The sequence below is a fragment of the Thunnus thynnus genome, chromosome 15 (assembly GCF_963924715.1).
Source record: "Thunnus thynnus chromosome 15, fThuThy2.1, whole genome shotgun sequence".
Taxonomy (NCBI): Eukaryota; Metazoa; Chordata; class Actinopteri; order Scombriformes; family Scombridae; genus Thunnus; species Thunnus thynnus.
This window is the reverse complement of record NC_089531.1, coordinates 10,696,785-10,717,495: the sequence shown is the minus strand read 5'-3', so window position 1 is coordinate 10,717,495 and position 20,711 is coordinate 10,696,785. Positions and strand designations below refer to the sequence as shown.

The following is a 20,711-nucleotide window of genomic DNA, read 5'->3' as shown; positions in this document are numbered from 1 at the left end:
TTCCACCTGGAATTTAGTATGTGTAAAAATCTCTATAAAGAACTAGTTTGTGTGGTGCAACCACTTATGATTTAGTGATGTGTAAATCTGCACTAAGTTTAAGTTATAATAAGGCTGAGTTTGAACTTACAAACAGCTGGTGCAAATGAGTACTGGGTCTGCAAATGGAGCCCACAGCAATATTGATGTGAAGAGGTGTGCTTTGTATGGCGAAACAAAGCAGTTTGCTTAAATTTGTCACAAAATGACGTTGTGAGGAGGAAGAGACTACTCTTGCACTAATTTCTCTTCTACAAGTGCTAAGTATCCTTGACAGGGAAACGGCTGAATACCTGCAGCGTGCAGGCATACACTTATAAAAGCAAATTTTAATATTTTACCCTCCTATTGGGTTTGGAAACATCATACATGCTGAGGAAGGGCGTCTGGCCCAAAACGTCTGTGTGGCAATTCAAAATTAAAACTAGTTCACTAGGTGTGCTGTCCTAATCCTCTTCTTTATTCAATTTCAATACTTTAAGGACTCAGCACCCAACTTTTTTGATTTTGATTGTGAGTTGAGCGCGTTGTATTATACAATTTTTACACCAATACACCCTGAGTGTTTGCAGGTCTAACCCACATTTGAATTAGTTTTCTTCGGTGCCTAAAACTAACAATATAATTATCATCCAGTAAAATGTTTTATCTGGTAAGTAATAACAATGTACAAATCATTTTTAGTTTAAAATAGTCACAATTTATGTATTTTATTGCGTATGATGAACAGAGCAGGCAAATATATTATAAGACCATGAGAGGATCTGATGAACAAAATAATTCCCAAAATAACTTGTTTATATTTTCTTATATGTTAAATTTAGCAATTATTGTTACATTTGTTGTGTTATGGGTCAAAATTGGCTGCATATACTTTCCTATGAAAAAAGGAAAATCACACAAATCAATTACAAGACTCATGACTTATGTGTCATCTCCAGCAAGGTACATGTGTGTGGTTTATGTGGTTGCCATGCCTGGCTATGTTCAAGTTTCATGTTCATAGACTGTAAAAAATAGTGGATATTACCACAGTGACGTTACTCATTGGTTTGTGGATTCCCGTTTTGAAGCACTGAGTTTGCATTTTGACTGTCGCTATCACGGATTTTTGGAGCCAGAGGTTACCATATTTGGACAAGGGGATAGAACTGACCCTAACGCTAGCTGCTAACCACTAGCTTGGTAAGCATGATGCATTTACAGTCTCTGGTTAACTGTGAACTGTGAATATGGGTTTACACCAGGGTCACATTACCTAACCAACATTGTCGCTGTAGTAATGACTTTCCTTTGATCCCTGGAGGTTGCTACTTGGTCATATTAGTGCCAGTGTACCACTGTCCATATGCTTGATTAATGATGCTGTTGCGTCTATCAACTGTGTGTGTGTGAATGTTTGTCTTGGTGCCTGTAACATTACCTCTGATGATGTATTGTATGATTAAATTGTGGTGCCTCGAGGCAAGTATAGTTGTAATGGCCTATTTTGGTTAACGTATGTGTTTCAGAACTGATTGGTCACTATTCAAATCTTATACCAGCATGAAAACACACGCAAAACACAAGGCATATAGAAACAATATCTTTAATATGCTACATCATGTAAATATAAAAGTATGATCAAAATAGTCTCTCACATATAAATTCTCAACATCTCATAACCTGTTTCCAAAAATAAACTACATAGATAAACATATGGTACAAAAAAACCCTAAGAAATCATAAAAAGACGTACATTACTGACTCAGTAGTAAAATCTTCAAGAATGTTTCCCACCTTCTGGTTTTTCATAACACCAAAAGCACACAGATCTAGTTGCAATATTAACAATATAAAGAAATGTCTCCTCCTGTGTTGCTCATTTTTATTGTCCAATGCTGGGTATGAGGTACCAATGTGCCCACTGTTAGAGTCAGTTAAAGCTAGTCACCTGAGTTTGCAATATAAGCCTGTACTAAAAGCAGTATATTGACCCTCTGACTGATATATCTGAATTACAGTAAGATTTGGATTAAGCTTGTGTTCAAAAATATTTACAGTAAAGCTTTGTATGTAAGAAATATCTGGAACATTTGAATCCAGTGAAAAGCTACATAAATACATCCACTTACTGTAGTGACTCAGCATTAAGTTTGGACTAAAAACAATACAGTGAGAGAGAATCATTTGGTTTTCTTCTGCACAGTATGCCTGTATACTTTGATGTCTAAAGAAGTTGCTGGATGCTGAAGAAAAAATGCTAATGCTTTGTCTGAATATTTTTTTTACCCTTCTAATGTTTAAATTAGCTGAATAACTGATCCAAAAATAACGGTTCTACGTGTTCATGGTCTTTGATTATCATTTTGGCAAATGCTTATTAACACACATTTTAACAATACTCGATTTTCCCTTTTTAATTATAAATAAATAAAACATTGCAAACAGTTGGGGAGCAGGAAGGTGTTTTGTGTCATCATTGTGCACTGACTTTCATATATACTTCCACTCGTCTCACACACGCACCCAGAAGGTCAAACACACCGTCACACAAAGTTAAACAATGCACAATGAACTGTGACAAGTTATTGTTGAGTTCACTTGTGGTTTTCCCCAGAGATCAAATCTCCTTGGAAATGTCAACAAAAAGGAAGAAAAAAAAAAAACTAACAGAAAAAACAAAATATCATACAACTAAATAAATATAGACAACTAGAATTTTCCAAAAAGTAATAAGTTAACGCACAAAAAAGCAAACACTTGTCTACCTGAGTGAAAAGACTTTTTAAATACTTCACAGCTTAGCAATATCTGCCCACTTTTCATTTTTTAAACTGAGTTTTTTGGGAGGAAGTACAATCACTGAATACCCTAACCCAGTCTTTGGAATGCTCTTCTTTTGGTGCTGCGCTCATTGGATTGGGAAAGCTCATATTCCCTGTTGTGTCCCTCTTGGACAAAATAGAGTTTTATTTGGCGACATCTGTTTTCCTGATTGATGGTATGCTGTATGTCCATCTTTGTATTTCCTACCACTACAAGTGTTCTTTCAATCCCCTCTCACTGTCCTTCTGTCTTCACTGTTGGCCGTTTGTGGAGATGAACAACGCTGGCCCTCTCCTGATAGGCTAGAGGGGGGCTGTGGTGTGAAGCAGGTACAGCTGATTGGGCCATAGGCATTGTTGGTGCATTAATAGCCACCGTCAGAGCTTTCAGCAGTAGGGTGGCCTCCTTCTGGTCCTCCTTCCCTTCGCCTTCCAACGTACGAGCCAGCCATCGCTCAACAGCCTCTTCCACCTGTGGCGCCGTTGCCGCCTCAGTGAGCGTGTCGGCCTCTTGGCTAGCATCAAACCGCTCCACCATTTCTTTAATGTGTACATTGACTGGAGCGTTAGCCAGGCAGCAGCTGCGCTGGTGGATACGAAGAGAGAAGCGGTGGAAGAAGGCCTGGGCACAAAGCTGGCAGCGGTAGGGACGGTCGCGGCTGCTGTGGAGGCGGCGGTGCAGTTTGAGGTGGATGTACTGGGTGAACTTCGTGCTGCACAGCTTGCACTGGTAAGGTTTTTCCCCAGAGTGTAGTCGTAGGTGTGTTTTTAAGTTGCTGGTGCTGCTGAAGCGCTTGTGACACACCTGGAAAACATGAAATGAAAGGTTAAGACTTCTGTGATAACACTCACATGACTGGTTATTATGTAGAACACCTTGAGAAAAGTGGCAGTATTGTTTTTGGGATTATTCAGGAGAACTTCAGCAATAAAGAATGATGTCATCTCGATGTTATTATTAGCATGGTATCAGGGTTGAACAAGTTATTCCTATTCTCTGAGTTAACAAGACCATATTTCTTTCTTTGTAAAACCAGTTCTATCCAATAACACTCTCAACACGCACACCCACATAGTCACACTAGCAAACAAAAGCATAAAGATGCTATTACATGACACGGTGGGTAGTGGCTCATTGAAAATCAAACAGACATTGTTACCAGAACGGTATGTGAGTCAGAGAGCCTTTATGTGTATTGTGTATACAGTGTGTTCCTCTCAAACTCTCAATTTTACATCAACGTCAATGCGAAGGCAGTTAAGAGGCTGTAAGAAGCTTGTAAAAAGAAAATACACACAACCTATGATTTACAACATACCTGACATTCATGTGGTTTCTCTCCTGTGTGGACCAGGTGATGTTTCTGGAGATGGGCCAGCTGAGTAAAGCTCTTTTTACATAAATTACACTGGAACGGTCTCTCACCACTGTGCACTCGGAGATGGACCTACAATTACACAGGTGATACAAAGAAAAGTAATGAGCACTGGTATCAAATGGAAAATGATGAGTAGAATTTTTGTTTATTTATTTATTTTTTTTACTGGAATTTATCAAAATGAATTTCATGTTAGTATGGTTTAACAAACAAGAAAGAGGAACAGAAGTTACCTTGAGGTTTGACAGCTGTCCGAAAGTCTTTGCACAGATGTTACATTCATACTTGATCTTTCCATTCTGCTTCTTCAGTGGGTAAGGTAGGGATTTGTGGCCAGGGCCATTACGTGGCGCTGGATTGCTTTTGGTTGTAGCCAGGGTTAGGTTCATGGCCTCCTCGCAGCCAGAGGGAGACTGCTCAGGGGACTGGTGCTGGCTGCTTGGCTTGGGGAGAGGGGAGAGCTCTGGGGTGGCTGGGGCGCCTCGTGGTGGTGACACATTCGGGGTTAGTTCTTTCAGACCTCCATGCGGCGATGGAGGGTAAGGGAGGGACACTGGAAGTAGATTAGGCGGGCCGATTGGGGGATACGGGAGTCCGTCTGTGCTCAGGTAGTTGCTGTACCGGAGGGATCCTCTTGAAGGCAGCATCCCAGGAAATGGAGGGGAGTATGAGGGGAGGAGGAGGCGAGGATAGTGGGGGCCATATGGAGGAAGGAGCGGGTAAGTGGGCTGGAGGGGTCTGGACTGAGGGTAAAGGGGATAAGATGACACCAGCCCCTCTCTGTGGCCGTAGAGGCCGTGAAGGTGAAGGGGGAGATTTCGGTGCCCAGATTGGAGTGCAGGGTGGTGTTCTGGCAAGTACGGGTGATTCAATCCCAGACTTGGTTCTCTGTGCTCAGGCTGAGGAGAGGGAATGATCCCCCGGTCCTCTGGATCCCTGTCGCTCTTCTCCTCCTTTTCAATCTTTTTGCTGAAGTCCATGATTTGGTCGTCAGGCGTGTCAGGGGGAGTGTCTCTCTCCAACATCTCCACGTCGATCTTCTCCTCTCCTTCATCATCCCTCTCATCTTTCACTTCTTCCTTTGTTCTTTCTTTGAACCATGTCTGCTGAGGTAGGTGCTGTTTGGTATACTCTGGCTCATGGTCTTCATCAGAACTCATGTATTCTGTGAGAAAAGGGGAAAAAAATTAGTATTGACACAGAACACTGATTTTTGAAGTTTAAAAATACAAAATCTTCATCTTTGTACAGAAGTTAATTATAACATCCGTGTCATTTCTTTAAAGTCACTGAGACACGTGAATATTCAGACACACATCCGCCCACAGTAGGCACTCCCTCTTATGGTAAATGATAGTAGTTTCAGTTTTGACTCAACACGTAACCCTACAGTCTAAGTTTCTGGTTGTCAATCACAGTAGTGATTTTGGTGTGGGAGAATGGGTTGTGGGTGAAGTGTGTGGGAGTCCATGTGTCATGTCATGTATGTGCAGTTGTTCAGCAAGATTCTGAGTTTTGTTTGTGAAACTTTTTCTGAGTAGCTGTCTTACCGTACACTGGCCACAAGAAAATGTGAAACATCTCTTCCTTTTTCCCTTCTATTTCTCTTTTTGAGAAAACCTTTGGTTGGTCGGTTTTGACACCATGACTATGTGTCACCACCTGCTTGTCATGTGAATTACAGGATCATTTGAAAGGATGTACCAGTGTTTTTGCATATTTTTGGCCTATTTAATACAAATAATATATATTTAAAATTCTCACTGATCATTTTCTAAAGTATACCATAGTGTTTTACTTATCTTAATACTGTCTTAAAGGCAAACACTGATTTCCTTTCTCCTTCTATGAAAACCAGCTTGTAGAAACCTGAACCATGCACATCGTAGTTTTTTTGTTGTTGTTGTCTGTTGATGGATTTGGTGTTTCAATTGTTGCTCTGAAGCTTCAACAACCAATACCTGAGAACTAGCTGCTGAACTACGTCACATAATATCAGAAAAATAAACCTTAAGATCCTTTACAGTAAGTTGATAAAACTATGTAATGATACCACCTTGGCATTAGTCACCAAGTTGAATGGCAACGCATCTGGTGTATCCAGTTGGTATGAATCATCAGACTTTGTGGCAACAGAGAATCATTCAGGATGATGAGGGTATGACTTGCTGTTCTACTAATAGCTGAAAACAAATGACTCACAAAGGTACTTTGACCAGCCATATTCCCCTTGGATTTCATTCCCCTCTCCTTAAAATCCCATGTCATTTACCACATGTCATGAAATACTGAGATTTATTTCATATATGTATGTGAATGTAGTTTGTGATCTTGCATAAATATTTGGTTCACAACAGTAAGCCAGACAGTAAGAAACAGTATCAAACCAGCTATTTTGCTATTGGTAATAGATAAGAGGTATTATTCACTTAAAGGGAATAATGTGTCGTAGTCAGCTCTGAAGTGAAAGAATTTTGCTGATCGCAATCATTACCTGATGTAGACTTTGAGCTATGTGTTTAGTCACTGCCACAGGTCTAATTCTGTCATTTTATCAGATCTAGTAAATCAAAATAACATCATCATGTTCCTCAACATGAAAACAGCTGACAGTCAGCTGTCTTTCAATCCCTCTCACTAGCTCCATTGTCAGCAGGATTAATACAGTGTCACAGGGTAATAAAGTTCACCAAATATGCTGAATGTTTTGGTTTCATCTAAACAGCCAATGTGTTCATAAGTTAAGTCCTATGCACAAAACAGAGCTGAAAAAAAAATCTTTTATTACCCTATGAACAACCTTTAGAGCCTGACATTCAAGCTCTGTTCTTTCCTGTGCCTCAGAATATTTATTACCCTTCAATACTTTTCTATGACCTGCTGTAAGGACCAAGACATCTTGATAGAAAAAGTAGAAAAAATCTGCTTCCACTGCACTCACTCTGTTTGATGTCATCCTGCTGACTGCAGAGTCTCTGCGCAAACTCCTGGCTGTACCACACGAGCAGCTCCTGTTTGGGCTCTACTGGTCGGATGGTGTAGAAGTAGATTTCCCGGCCATTCTGGCATGCCACCAGGTTCTGTTCGGCCAGAGAGCGTGCTGGGTTGACATATCGCATCCAGTTGCTCCTGTGGACGTCATAGCCATCAATGAAGTTTTGAAGCTGCCCGCCGCTGTAAATCTGCAACAGAAAGAGAGAAAATATTGGATTAAGACATGTTCACAAAAACTGGGATACCTGAAGACACACATCGACTTGTAAAGGCACTTTATAAATCAAATTATTTAATGTTTGACATAATAAATGATTAATATACTTTAACCCTTATATTATTTGACCATCTGCTGCAATGGCCACATCCATCATTAATGAACACACTGCTGCTTTTATCCTTAAAATTTAAACTAAAATTCTACAGATATGATATGGATTGAAATGCTGATTAAAATTAATATATAATCATCAAAACAATATTTTTAAAAAGTTTTAAATAAATCAAGATTATAGAGAAAAAAAGTCTAAATAATCACCTCTGCCATGTACAGTTAAATATCCTTTATCCTCTTCAGTTAAAAGCTACAGTATATTTTTTGTTCCTTTAATCTGCGCACTGCAACTCTGCTCTGTGTGTCCTGAGTGTAACACTCTTCTGTCTGTTTGTGTCTCAGCCGTCACTGTATATGAGGCGTGGAGGAGTGGGGGCGTGGTCCAGCTGTCTCGCTCTCTCTTTCCCTCTCCTTTTTCTTTCTCTCTCTCTCTCTCTGTCTTTCTAGTCTCTGTGTGTTATTGTTGTTTCTATCTTGTCATTTAGTTAAAGAAATATGTATCAGTGGTATTCTTTATTATCATAACTTTTTTCTTTTAGAAAAAAATGAACGCATCAGCTCAGGAAAACAAACCAGATGTAAAGGAAATGTTACTAGTGGCTGCTTGACAGACAGGTGTTGGCAGGCAGCCAAAATTTGCACACACACACATGTACACACGCACGCACGCACGCATGCATGATGTTGGCAGCACGTCCGCCCTCGTCCTGCACCTGTGTCATAAGATTGATAACATAATCGCTCCTGGGGAACGTCAGACTTTCACTATTGCACCGGGACAGGAACCTCCTTTTCAGAGGTTTACAGGAAATAATAAAGCCGGAAGGAAAATACGTAGGATGGCAACAGAAAGTCCTTATGGGAATTGACTAAGCAGAAAAGAAAAATTCCTGAGTGACACAAGCTACGTCTGGATGAAAGAGAGAGAAAGCAAACACGGGACTTGAAGACTAAAAGGTGGTGGGTGTGGATGTCTGAGTTTGCGTCTATGTTTATACGTTAAACAATAGTCCCTTCCTTTGTGTTTGTGACACATGTTGCATAGGACCTGAGTGCCAGTAAGGCTCTGATGACTGTGTGAGAGTGAATACTGTGTTACGTGCCACCAGCATTCACAACTTCCTCTAAAATTTTGACCAAAATCCCTTTACGCCAGTACAATCTGTGTGAAAGCATTTTTGTTTCCTTATTGACGAACATGGACCTGATGTGAAACTTCTGTGTCTGAGCAATGTCTTCTTTTCATAAATAATAAAGGAAGATGAATCTGTCCTCAACCACTCCAAAATTATTCCCAGGGTCATTTTCTTGCATCTAGATTTGAGACTTTCCCCTGCTAAACCACAATCACACTGTATAGACTCTATACAGTGTGATATATATACACATACTCTATACTATAGAGTATGTGTATATATATATTATACATATACATTTGTTCAGATACATGCACATAGGCGGGCTATCCTTACCCTCCAGAAGTATTTTCTGTTGGCCTGTTTGGGGACGTTGTCTTTGGTGTAGATGTCTCCTTGCAGGGGGCCAAATCGAGTCCCCTGAGGAATGTATTCTTTACTGAACACGCCTGTCACCTGGAAAACAGATCAAACATATTGTTAGCATATAGCATACAGATGGGTCATTTCACGTGGAATATTACTCAGTAGCATGATAGTCAGAGCAGTCATATTGAAGATTAAAAGCCTACTTTCAGGTAACGAGTTGATTTTTCAAGCACTGATTACAGAATAAATCTATACATATTATATAGCATAATACTTGTGTTTTGCTTTGTCCAACAGGCTATTGGCCTGTGTTGTATTTGCAGTGGCTTTGTCATGTTGACCCAGACAGCTCTAGAGCCAAGGTAAAGCCCACAAGGTGACCCACTTTCAACACTAATGAGTTAAACGAATGAGGAGAATTACACTTTCTCTGACCTACTCCACTGATCTCTGACCTGCCGTCCTCATAAACACCAGAGAGAACGAGAGGACGCAGTGTCACCTGTTGTTTGCCTTGTGAACTTCATGAATGTTGCTAAGGTGTACCTGTATTGTCGCTCATTTATTGTTTGGGACAATACTACACTTCTGTTTCTAAAACCACAAGGACAAAAGCGCACACAGCAAATTATGTGATGACACAGATTGTGCTCACTCTTCAGACACGTTTCCTAACCTAAAATCCGAAGTTCAAAATTTTCCACCTGCACATGTGGATATGAGTCAAACATTTGTCTATAATCGTTTTCCTTGGAATAGGAACTTCAAAACTTGTCCAAACATATATTGTGGAGATGTGTGAGGGATTTTTGACCCTGAGAGAGTTTTTTGTCTTGTTCTGCAGCTTGTTGAGTCATTTTTACCCTTTAAGTTACCTTTTTTTGTGAGTCGAATAATAAATTAGTAAAAAATAATTAGTCTTAAGCAACAGTTGTACAGGACAGCTTTATGATTCACACTTTGCGGACAGGCTTGGGGTCAACCCTCCTCAAAACACACCCAAACACACACACACGCCATCAGGCAGCAGCATCTGCGGCACACACAGCCTCAATGTCTTGAGGAGCTTTGTGTACAATCCTTAATACCCCACGCCCCATCCCCCCCCATTCCCCACCCCCCATACATAAACACACACTCTCTCTTCCTGCTATTGAGGAATTATCATTCAAAATGACCCCCAAAAGGATTATCACGGCCTCCTGTAAAAAAGGTCAACCCTTAAAAAACAAGAACATGATGACAAATCTGAACCTTGTGTTAATTTATCACAATATGAAGAGTGGAGTCGGCTTTTGTAAATGATGTATAAGTAGTTAATTAGAAGAACAACAGGTCACTGAGGGCAGCAGGAGTGTCTGTGCGTGTGTGTTGAGCGGCCGTCAAGGCGAATGAGGTGATTCCTAGATACGATGAACCAGTGTGACAGGGACATTGTACTTCGTTGGCGTTGCGTGACTAACGAAACGCTGTGGCGCTGGGCTGCCGCTGCTTAACCGCTCAGTTCAGCCAGGTTGGGAGGAAGGGGGAGGGAGTGAGTGAAGGGTGTTGAGGAACGGAAGAAAGGAGGGTGGGCGTTCTTAAGTGGACCCACGCTATGACACTCCTGAACAGCCTCTCCACTCCCCCCCTCCCCTGTTTTTTTTTTTTTTTTTTGCTTGCTGAACTCGAAATAGCTTGTGTCGCCTGCCAGGTTGAAGCCTGATGCCTGGCCGGCTGCCTGGCTGGTTGCCTGGCTGGCTGCCTGTCCCCAACGAAAGTTAATCATCTGGTTTTAACCTAAATCCCCCCCCCCCCCCCCCCCTCCACACACACACACACCCTCCCCTCACCAGCTTCTCCCTCTCCCCAAACCCGTTGCCTCTTTCTCCCTCCACTGGCACCCGTTGCTAACGCCCCATCTGCCACGTGTCCCCACCACCCTTCTTTGCCTTTCGTGGCACACTTCGGAATAAAAATGGGAAGAAAAAGTAGGTTTACGAAAGGTGTGAAGGGGCTAAAAGGAACAACGCTAGAGAGAAAACAAGTGGGCCCAACTCTCCTCCTCTTAGCCAAACAGGTGCTTACCAAGTATTGTTAGTGCGTTGATGTGCATGATAATGTGCAACCCCTTGCCTCATGACTCATCCATATGGAACAATCGCTCACCTGCTTGATTTATCCCTCCCTTCCCAGCCTTCCTGATAACTATGACTTGCATTGAAGGTGACACACATCCCACACAAATGCACATAAAGGAGTGGCTGTGTTTTATGATCATTGCAGGAAATGAATCTCCCAGCTTTGCGACAGCACGTAAGGGAGAGAGATTCACATGACACCATCTTTAGGAAGGGAAACTACTCTGGACAGGAGCCAGTTTAAATAAAGCAGATTACTTGCAAGCATGTGAGTGTGTGTGCTAGTGCTTGTTTTTCATGCCTCATTTTGTATCTGATTGGTGTTATAATTGGTCAGTAAGCACTGGTGCACAGGCAAACTGTAAAATCAAGTTTCACTGCAGTAAGTGTGAATTGTGAAGAAATGTGAAGTATACGTAAGACGTGTTAGGGGTTGGGCATTGAAATTAGCCCCGAATGTGATTTTATCACCATAGTTTGCATGCTTTTCTCATCTGCAGCAGTGAATGCAGCAGAGAGAGCAGGAAGAGATGAGACTATGTGAGTTAGTTTAGAGGAACAACGGCAGAATGTGTTGCCTGGGTGAGGGAAGAAAGAGGAAGGGGATACAGCGAAGTCAACCACAAGCTTCTGAGTATTGAGAGAACTACAAAAGTAGTGAGTGTGACATTGCTCTCTGTTCCTTTTAAGATGATGATTCTCTCTTTAGTTAGATTGAATATTCATATTTAAAACCTTGCTCAGGGACATGATTGCAGTGCTTTATTGTATAGGTGACATGTCCAGCCAGATGCCTGATCAGTGACTGCACTGGGAGCCAAGCAGTCAGCTGACTTACTGGGACAAACAGCCCAGGGATATTGCATATACTCTTCCTGACTCACCTAAGTGAGAGAAGGCGTGGGAGGTGAAGAGGACAGGCATAAAAGAGGCAAAACAAGAGGGCAGGGACGTCTTGACGCGATTAGATCACCTGGTAGAAGCCGAGCCAATCCCTGACATTTTACTATGTGTGTGTCTACGTGTGACTGCCTGCATGTGTTATTGTATGAGTAAAAAAGAAACTCAAACCAGTTATAAATGGCTGAAACATTAAGGTGACATAATGGAAATTAAGATGGCCATAAGGCACAAAAAGGCCCCTGACCTCAAGCTGCCAGTGGCCTTGTGTCCACTACACCACATTAACTCTCTCTCTTTCTTTCTCTCTCTCTCTCTCTCACACACACACGCACACACACTGTTTGTGTGAAGAACTCATTAGTCAGCAAATCTTTTGTTCCAAGTAACCCAATGCAGATGGCCCAACAGAATGTTATGTAACACAGAATTAATATTTTTAAGTGAAAAGCTTTAATCTGACAAAACTGACTGTTCTAAAACAGCATTAGAAATAGAGACTACTGTATTAAAGTTACAGTAGTGAGTTGGATTAGTATATATTCTGTTATGTGCTGTAACATCAGTGGTTTTCTTGGTTGCCTCTACATCTAAGGGAAACTGCTCTTACCTCATTGTCTGTGCCGTATTCGAAAGTGAGGTTGCGTGGGATGGAGGTCATGGCTTTGGGCAGGCTGAAGCTGGGGTCCGACACCTGGTCTGGCACGATGTAGGTGCAGTTGAGAGCGAAGTCCATTTCCCTCCACCCACTCATGTCTCCTGGTGTGCTATCCAGCTTCATTTTTTTACAATATACTGTAGGTGATGGAGGCTCAGGCTATTTAGCGTTTTAGTTTGGTTTGCTTCCGTTTGGTTTAGGTTGCTTTGGTATAGAGGTATACTTTGGTTTGATTTGGGCAGGTCCCTTGTCTTAGGTACGCTGGTTAAAGCTCAAGATCTGAAAAAGGAAAGTAGGAGGCAAGAGGAAGATTTTAGTGCCACATAAATCAGTTTTAAAAGAAATAATTTGGAGGTAAAGAATATGTTTCAAAGGAAAGAAAACACAGTACAAGAAAGCATCCTCTAAAGTGGCAATAAGCTGACAGTATGACAACTTTTAGTAAAACATCAACAGTAGGTTGACTCAATGCTAAATACAAGTAATCTCAGAATCTAAAGTCAACTCAATCTATGACTATGTGTCCTAAAAATACAATAACACTTTTCTAAGGCTCACTATTTAATATTATTTAAAAAAGCCTGCTGGCAGTCATTCATTATTCAGTCAGCCAGTTCCATTCATGAAGTTCCTTGACACTGTTCTTGGCCAACATCCCAGTGCTCACCATTCAGTTTAATCATCAATTTCTTAAGAGGCCTATAGGTCATGTCCTTTTCCACTGTTTCTGTATCATATATCCACCTTTCCAATTCATCCAATGTTTTATGCTCTTACAAACAGAAAAGAAACAAAATTTTACTTACTTTTACACATTCATTCAGCTGTAGGATCCGCATTTCTTTGGCTATGTCATCCCTTGAATGCTTTTTTTAAAAAAAATCTGTCTTCTCCTTTTTAAGTCTCCCTTTTCTCAGTGTTTCTTCAGGGATTCCTTTCAGTTAGATCCTTTGGGTATCCGCTCTCGCTGTGGCCACTCTGTTGCTGTCACCAGAAACTCATGAGCTGAGGATTGTGCGCCAAGCTTTTTCAGCTAACCGCCCTGGCCAATCACAAGCCACCGTGGTCATGTGACCGAGCCATCTGACACACAACTGTTGGTTTTGGACAACAACATCAGTGACGTTGTACACTTGGCCAGCAATTGGCTGTTGTTATGAATGCTTACACATATACACACACACACATCCACGCGCACACAAAGAAGACATGTTAATGAATGAATAAAGGAAGAGCAGATGGCTGGCCTGTTGCCACTGGAAAACACACTCATAGACTTTTGCTTGGTTTGGCACTTAATGAGCAATCTGCTGCCACTGTATCTCCTTGACCTACATCTCCCTGTAGAACATCTTTAACTAAGACCCTTAAGACCCCTGCCACACACACACCCACCCACCCACACACACACACATATCAAATCCAATATTCCAAAGAAATATTTTGATTTAAATTAATTTTGCAAGATATTCTATGGTTATAAAAAACCTCTCACAAGACATAATGTTAAAAATAATATTCTGTTTTACTCTCCTGCACACATACATGCACTGCATGGATTGGTGCTACTCACTCATTCAAAGGTACAGATGTAGGGCAGGTCAGCCCAGTGCACAGGAAAGAGACTTAGACACCTGTCTGCTGAGTGTCCCGTTTACTTTCAGACACACACAAACACACACACAAACAATCTAGTTTCTCTAACATGGAGCTCTGGGTCACCTCACCTGGCAGTTCGCATAAAAATAGCCAGGACAGGAGAGAGGAGTTAAAACAGCATATGGAGGGTAAAAAAGAGAATGTGGCTTTTCTATATGTGACACAGCCTGTGCAAAAAAAAAAGCACACGTGTAATTCATGTTTTTCATGTTTGAAATCCAATATTTTATATGTATATGTGATTTCATTACATGTAAAATGTGTTTTCTTTGCCAAAACCCCCCTCCCAAAAAAAACAGACAGACAAAACAAAAAATGTGAAATTGCGGTTTTCACGTACTGTATTGACGTATTACTTTTCAAGAAAAAATATCTTTCTTTGATGACACACATTACTGTGCAGAAATGACTAATTTCTCCATTTTTATTTTATTACTGTAATTGACAGCCTTTATCTTCGACCACATTTACCAAATGTTGCGTAACCTGCAGACTAAATGCTGAAAATGTCAAAATTACAGGGACAACGCTGGACTCATTTCCTAAATTCCTGGTTCCTAAAAGTCTCCTTTCCTCGAGGTGCACTTCTGTTTTGTTTTTGATTTTTAAATAAAATTGTATCATGCACCTATTATATAATTTCAAAAATACCATAAAAACTACAAGAAAAGATTTGGGGAGTTTAAACAGTCTGAAACAAACAGTATGTGTGTCCAGAGTAAACAGATAAACAAATGAAAAATAATTTCACAACATGCAAAGAATAAAATATATATTTTTATATTCTGGAAAAAATATACTTCTTCCAATTTTTTAACTGCTAAAAAATATATATCCATATCTTTATTTTAAACATAATAATGATATTTGTGTCTGTCATTCACCCCTCCTCCTTGCCCCCTCTCTTTCTTAACTTGGCTGCTGAAATAGTAAATTGGCTGCCATATGGCAAGACTGCTATTCCAAGAGTGGAGCTTTACTGCCCAGTGTGGCGTGGGGGTTAAGGGTGGTGGTAGAAGGAGTGTGCGGCTGTGTGTATGTGTGTGTGTGCGTGTGTGTGTGTGTGTGGTGGAGGGCAGAGGGAGGGTAGGTCAGGATTTGGGCTCTTTCACTGGCCCGCGCCTGGCTGGGCTAATTTCTCTAATTTGCAGACAGTCTGGGCTCAGGCTCAGGGCTCAGAGGCTAAAGTCCCAGCACTCCAGGATGACAGGCTAGCCAACTCATCTCACTCCTGCACACACATCACATCAGGGATATCAGATGGTCTAGACACACTTTTCCAGGGAGGGAAACCTCGCTCACAGGGGCAACTGGGCCTTAGCACAAGGAGGGAGGGAGATAACGGCACCAGACGAGACGAAAAGGATAAGTGGAGGAAAGACCTGAGGTCAGCTATATTGAAGCTGTCTGAGACGGAGAAAATCAGACAAAGTGATGTGACCTGAGACATGAATACCACACTGGTTGTACCTGTGTGCTATGTAATAGTCTGGTCCTCATGAGCACCTGTTGCCATGCAAAAGTCTGAGTGTGAATCCACTCTACTGTCAGTAACAGTGCAGAGAAAGCAAACACCTGCTCTACATAAATGCTGATTTTACAAGTGAGTTTAACCAACTGATAGTAAAAAAGATATATAGCGACAGTTGTGAATGTTTGGAATACGTCTATAGTTATACTGAAGGAGCAACAATGAAGAATTAAGCTAAGCAAGAATTTTTGGATACAAAATTCAGTTACAAGTTGATTGGGTCATCCAACAAGAGCGAATGATGAAAGGTCTGAAGCAAATCAAACTTCCTGTGACTACTAATGCACTTTGCATCACTTTGCATTTACACTCTGTAAAAAACCTTGCATTTCATTTATCATGTTTTATTTCAAAGGGGACGGCCAACCAACATTGTACAGTGAACCTATACAAACCAACACAATTGATAAACCATGTGAAAGTATTAAATCATTAACAGAGAACTAATGATGGTCATTTTAAGATGTAGTACATCTGTTCCCCTTGCAACAAGAAAACAAACAGGGCAATTAACAGCACAAAGTAAATAATCCTATTCTTTACCCATCAATAACCACTGATCCCACCAACTTGGACCACCCCAAGCCTTTTAATGGGTTGGGGTTCATGTGTAATGAACCCCAACCCATTAAAAGGTGCTGCTCAACTCTACCTCTGCCTAATTGAGTGAAAGATTGATGCTGTAGTTTTAAAACAAAATAAAAAGATCAAAATCCAGCAAAAAATAATTTGGAAACCCTAAAGACTGTTTAATTCTTTGGCAATAATCTTCAACGATATCTACATAATTTGTTGGGTTTGGATTGGATCAGTGTCGCCAATTCCTTTTTTATTACATTTCACATTTTAACCTCAGTCTATAAGTACCACGTGGTCTTGAGTAAAAAAAATGTTTGACAAAAAAGTCTAAGTCCACTTTTTCCAAAGCTTTCAAATCTCATCTGATGATCTTTATTGGAGAATGGAGTTGAAAGCTCTGAAAAAAGCAATGAAGTGGACCTCAGGTCAAGATTTTTTGTCAAACCACTATTTCCAAGGTCAACATTCATGCTCAAACCCACTAAAGAAATAGCGGGGAGTCTTTATTTATACTCTTGTTTGATCAGATTAACAAAACCGTGTGAGGTTCAACAGCTCATGGAAATGGTGCTATTCTGTCAACCAAACTTTAAGAAGATGGCATATTTTTTTAAAGGTTTTACACACCCACTCTGCATGGTTACATGATAGCTATAGTTTAAATTTACAACTGTACATAAGTAGTGCTAAAAAAAGTTATTTTTGCTTTTAAGCTCTCACAAAGCAGCTAGAATTACCCACACAAAATGGCTTACCATCCGGTGCTAAAAACAGTTCCTGTTTTTATTGAGTCCATTATCTATAACATAGTAATTTCTTGTTTTGTATGTGGATGGGGGGTGGGGGGTTGAGGTGTGTGTGTGTATGCGGGGAGGGAGGGAGGGGGGAAACTATATTGTTTTTTATTGTATGAAGCACTTTGTGTTACATTGTATAAAAAGTGCTATACAAATAAAGTTTGATTGATTGATAATGTCCACATTTCCCACATAGAAGTTATTGTTGTAGGGTTGGAAATGAGCAGGAGACCAATAAATCTGTCAGGGGCAGAAGAAATATTCCCTGTACATCCATATGTTCAACATTCCTTTCTGAATGTATTGATTATATTATAGTTAAATATAGCAGAAATTAGGACACACACTTTCAAGTGAGGTGCTGATGAAGTAATGTGGGTGTGAAAGGTGTGGCAGGTGTGAAAGATACATGTGTAACAAGGTGCCTTCAGCAATGGAAATTTTGAGCCAGGGCAGTCCCTATTTGTCTATAGGAGCAAGATGTTCTACCAGGATCCTAAGAAATTTAAAGCTTGCGCAATGTAGGAATGTTACAGTGACTGTTAGGTGTCAGATTTGTCTATACATTTGATGTATGGCCGGAAGAGAATGAGAAGAACAAGCTGAATTTCAGACTGGACTTTCTTTGATTTCACTTCTATGAATCATCAGAAGACTAATGATGCGTTCACATGGCTTCAGGCAGATGGTTGACAGAAAACCAGATATCATTTTAGGTTATGACGGTAAAATTAGGTGAGGCCGGAAGAGAATACTGGCAATGGTTACTGTAAACAGCATTACGGTCAAAAGTTCAAAATATTTTTTGAAAACTTTTTGCCATCCTCTGCGATGGAAACTACAACTTACGTAGCTTCCTCACATAAGCAGAAAACATGGGTGATCTGGACAACGAGAAGCTAATAAATTTAGTGCAACAACACTCAGAATTTTACAAACAGAGCTTGAAATCCTACCGAGGATTTTGGGGAAGTTTTGGCTTCATGCATTACTTGAATAATGACATAAAATAATAGACACAAAATAATTTTATTTTGTATATTTTATTCCATTCTTTGTAAACAATACAACAATACAAGGATGAAAATCCAGTTGTTTCTATATTTTATACATGTCTGTACAGAAAGATATACCCGTAATCATACTGTTGATTATCTTAATTACTGGTTATTCATTAACCACAGGAACATCTCTCCTTACACTTATTTTTTTTTAAAACAAGCCAGGAGACCTTTTGCTAATATTGTGTCTGCCTCTAGAGATCTTATGAGAGGACTTTCATCATAACAAAACATTATCAGGGAGTTCTTCGTAAGTGAAATGAATTTGATATGTGTTTCATGTGATCTAATCTAATCTACCGAAAGAAAACAAGGTGATGATAGAAACTTTACGCCTCGCCAAATTACATGCCTGCATGCTTAAATGATTGAGTAATGTCAATGTGCTCTGCTGCCAGAGCCGGGGTCAGTGTTTTACTTTCACTGAGAATGAAAGTGGAAACAATCCTGTCATGGAAGAAATGTGACAGCTCACATTGTTTGTTTACGGCAGAGTATCAGAGCACACTGTCTCTTTGTAGTGGGTAAAAATGTCAAACCCCAAAACATATGAGCAAGAGATACTGTAGGTGATAGTTACGTTTTCATTACTTTTGTTATGACTGGTCTTTCTTTCTTGCAGTTTCTGAGTGTCCCAATTCCTTCTCACTCTATTGACTTGACCCTGTTGTTTTTCCAGTTCTACCGTTCTGCCATAGTAAACAGTAAACAGCTGAGCAGCAGATCTTCACAGGAAAAAAGAGGATTATTTGTCTTTTAACGCATTGTTACTGTGCTTCTGTAGTTGTTGTCCCCTTGCAACAACTGCACCCACTATACCAGGAAGTAGATAACCTATAGGAAGTAGCCAGAGTCACATCACTTTCGGGGGGGGTTTGTTGTTTACTGAGCCTGGCCGGCTTAGTTTTCCATCAGATCCCTTTAACCAGAAGGATTATCCTCACTGGCTGAACCTTAAATATGTAAGATTACATTATTACATTTCATCACCGATGTGAAGGGGCAATTGTTTTCCTAGAAGAGTCTTTGTTTTCCAAGGCTTTTTTCTCTCTTAATGGGTCCCGTTGTTGTCAATGGGAAATCCTCAAGTCAGAGCTTGTCCCCTGTAATTTGTTATCACCAAAACTCTTCAATGAGGAAGTGTTTTTAAAATCTTCTGTTTGTATGCCAACAGATAGATAGATAGATAAGATATAAGGCTTTTCTTCCTCTTTTTTTTTTTTTTTAAGCGATAATGTGTTTCATTCTCACTTTATACACATGACTTTGTAAACATCTGTCTTTGTCCAAATAATTGTGAACTTGTTTGACCTGCTACGTTGCTTCACGGCACACTGCAGATTCACTGGAAGAGGCCTTTGTGTGGTGGAGAAAATGAAACGACAGATAAGCACCACTTCAGAGCTTATGGTGGCAATCAGTCTTACATATGAGGAAAAAAATAATATATGGTATCCATAGGTCAGAAGGGTCAACATATACATAATCCAGGTATGATTTGAAACACATTTATTCTTGATGTTCATTTTAATCTTGATGTATAATCTTTGTCAAGCCATGAAAGGAGACAAGTCCAGGGTCCTAAGAAGCACTGTCTAACCCTTTTTTTTTTACCATAGGGGGTTAAAAAACAACAGACTTAAATCCTGCTTTTCTCCATCTGCTTGAAGATTGGTGTAATGTGTTGGCAATTGTTTTGGCAATTCCACTGGATTCCACCACCTCCTCGCTCCTCTCCTGCCTTTGGTTACTGTTTGAAAAAACAGTGACTATTGTTTGCAGGTAACTATTGCATCACTCCGTGGACTCACCGCCTTGCGAAATGAAAATCAGACTGCACGGTTATGATTGCAATTTTTTTTTTCTGTACTTTTGAAAAGCAGTTCATCGGTGACTCAAAGTCGCAATGAAAACTGACACTTCAAGTATACAAGTCTGCACATACAGTACTGCAGTGGATATTATTAGAGCACTTGAATAAGGACTTCAAATGAGCTCATGTTATATACCACACCTTTGTAGCCTTTTGCAGCATCTCTGTTCATCCTTATATGGTTAGCACGCAGTGAGAGCTCACACTTTCTCACCCTATAGCCCGAGCCAGTGTTTGTCAGAGGCTGAATGTGACAGACGAAAATAAAATAACCCATCTCATTTTCACACCTCCACTATGTTGTATGCCACCAGAGAAGAGGAAGGAAGGAGAAGGACGTTTCAGAAGCTTCAACAAACAGCATCCTCATCTGCAACATCATCCTCAGTCTGTTTACCATTTATAGTGACTTTAAAGCATATCAGGGCTGGTATATGGGACTTTTCAGCACTGCTAATTTAATCAAAGAAAAGAG

General features: G+C 40.4%; 1 protein-coding gene across 2 annotated transcripts; it reads right to left on the bottom strand.

Annotated features, from left to right (window-relative positions):
• Positions 1-2,427: 2,427 nt before the first annotated feature.
• On the bottom strand, positions 2,428-13,698 carry prdm1b (PR domain containing 1b, with ZNF domain). Of its 2 annotated transcripts, XM_067612532.1 has the most exons (7): positions 13,543-13,698; positions 12,689-13,015; positions 9,026-9,145; positions 7,167-7,407; positions 4,459-5,390; positions 4,166-4,294; positions 2,428-3,651 (listed from the first exon to the last, which is right to left on the bottom strand). In XM_067612532.1, exons 2-7 carry the CDS (start codon positions 12,857-12,859, stop codon positions 3,082-3,084), a joined length of 2,163 nt encoding a protein of 720 aa, XP_067468633.1. In that variant the 5' UTR covers positions 12,860-13,015; positions 13,543-13,698; the 3' UTR covers positions 2,428-3,081. The 2 variants fall into 2 exon arrangements, with proteins under 2 accessions (XP_067468633.1, XP_067468632.1); XM_067612531.1 differs by lacking the exons at positions 9,026-9,145; positions 12,689-13,015; positions 13,543-13,698 and adding an exon at positions 7,758-7,872.
• Between the last annotated feature and the right edge of the window lie 7,013 nt (positions 13,699-20,711).

Bases quoted from the DNA above. Each gene is read 5' to 3' on its own strand.
- prdm1b (XM_067612532.1), bottom strand. From the start codon at position 12,859: ATGAAGCTGGATAGCACACCAGGAGACATGAGTGGGTGGAGGGAAATG. The intron at 7,408-9,025 runs GTAAGGATAGCC...TTTCTGTTGCAG, and splicing joins ACAGAAAATACTTCTGGAGG to ATTTACAGCGGCGGGCAGCT. The intron at 3,652-4,165 runs GTATGTTGTAAA...CATGTTTTCCAG, and splicing joins AGAAACCACATGAATGTCAG to GTGTGTCACAAGCGCTTCAG.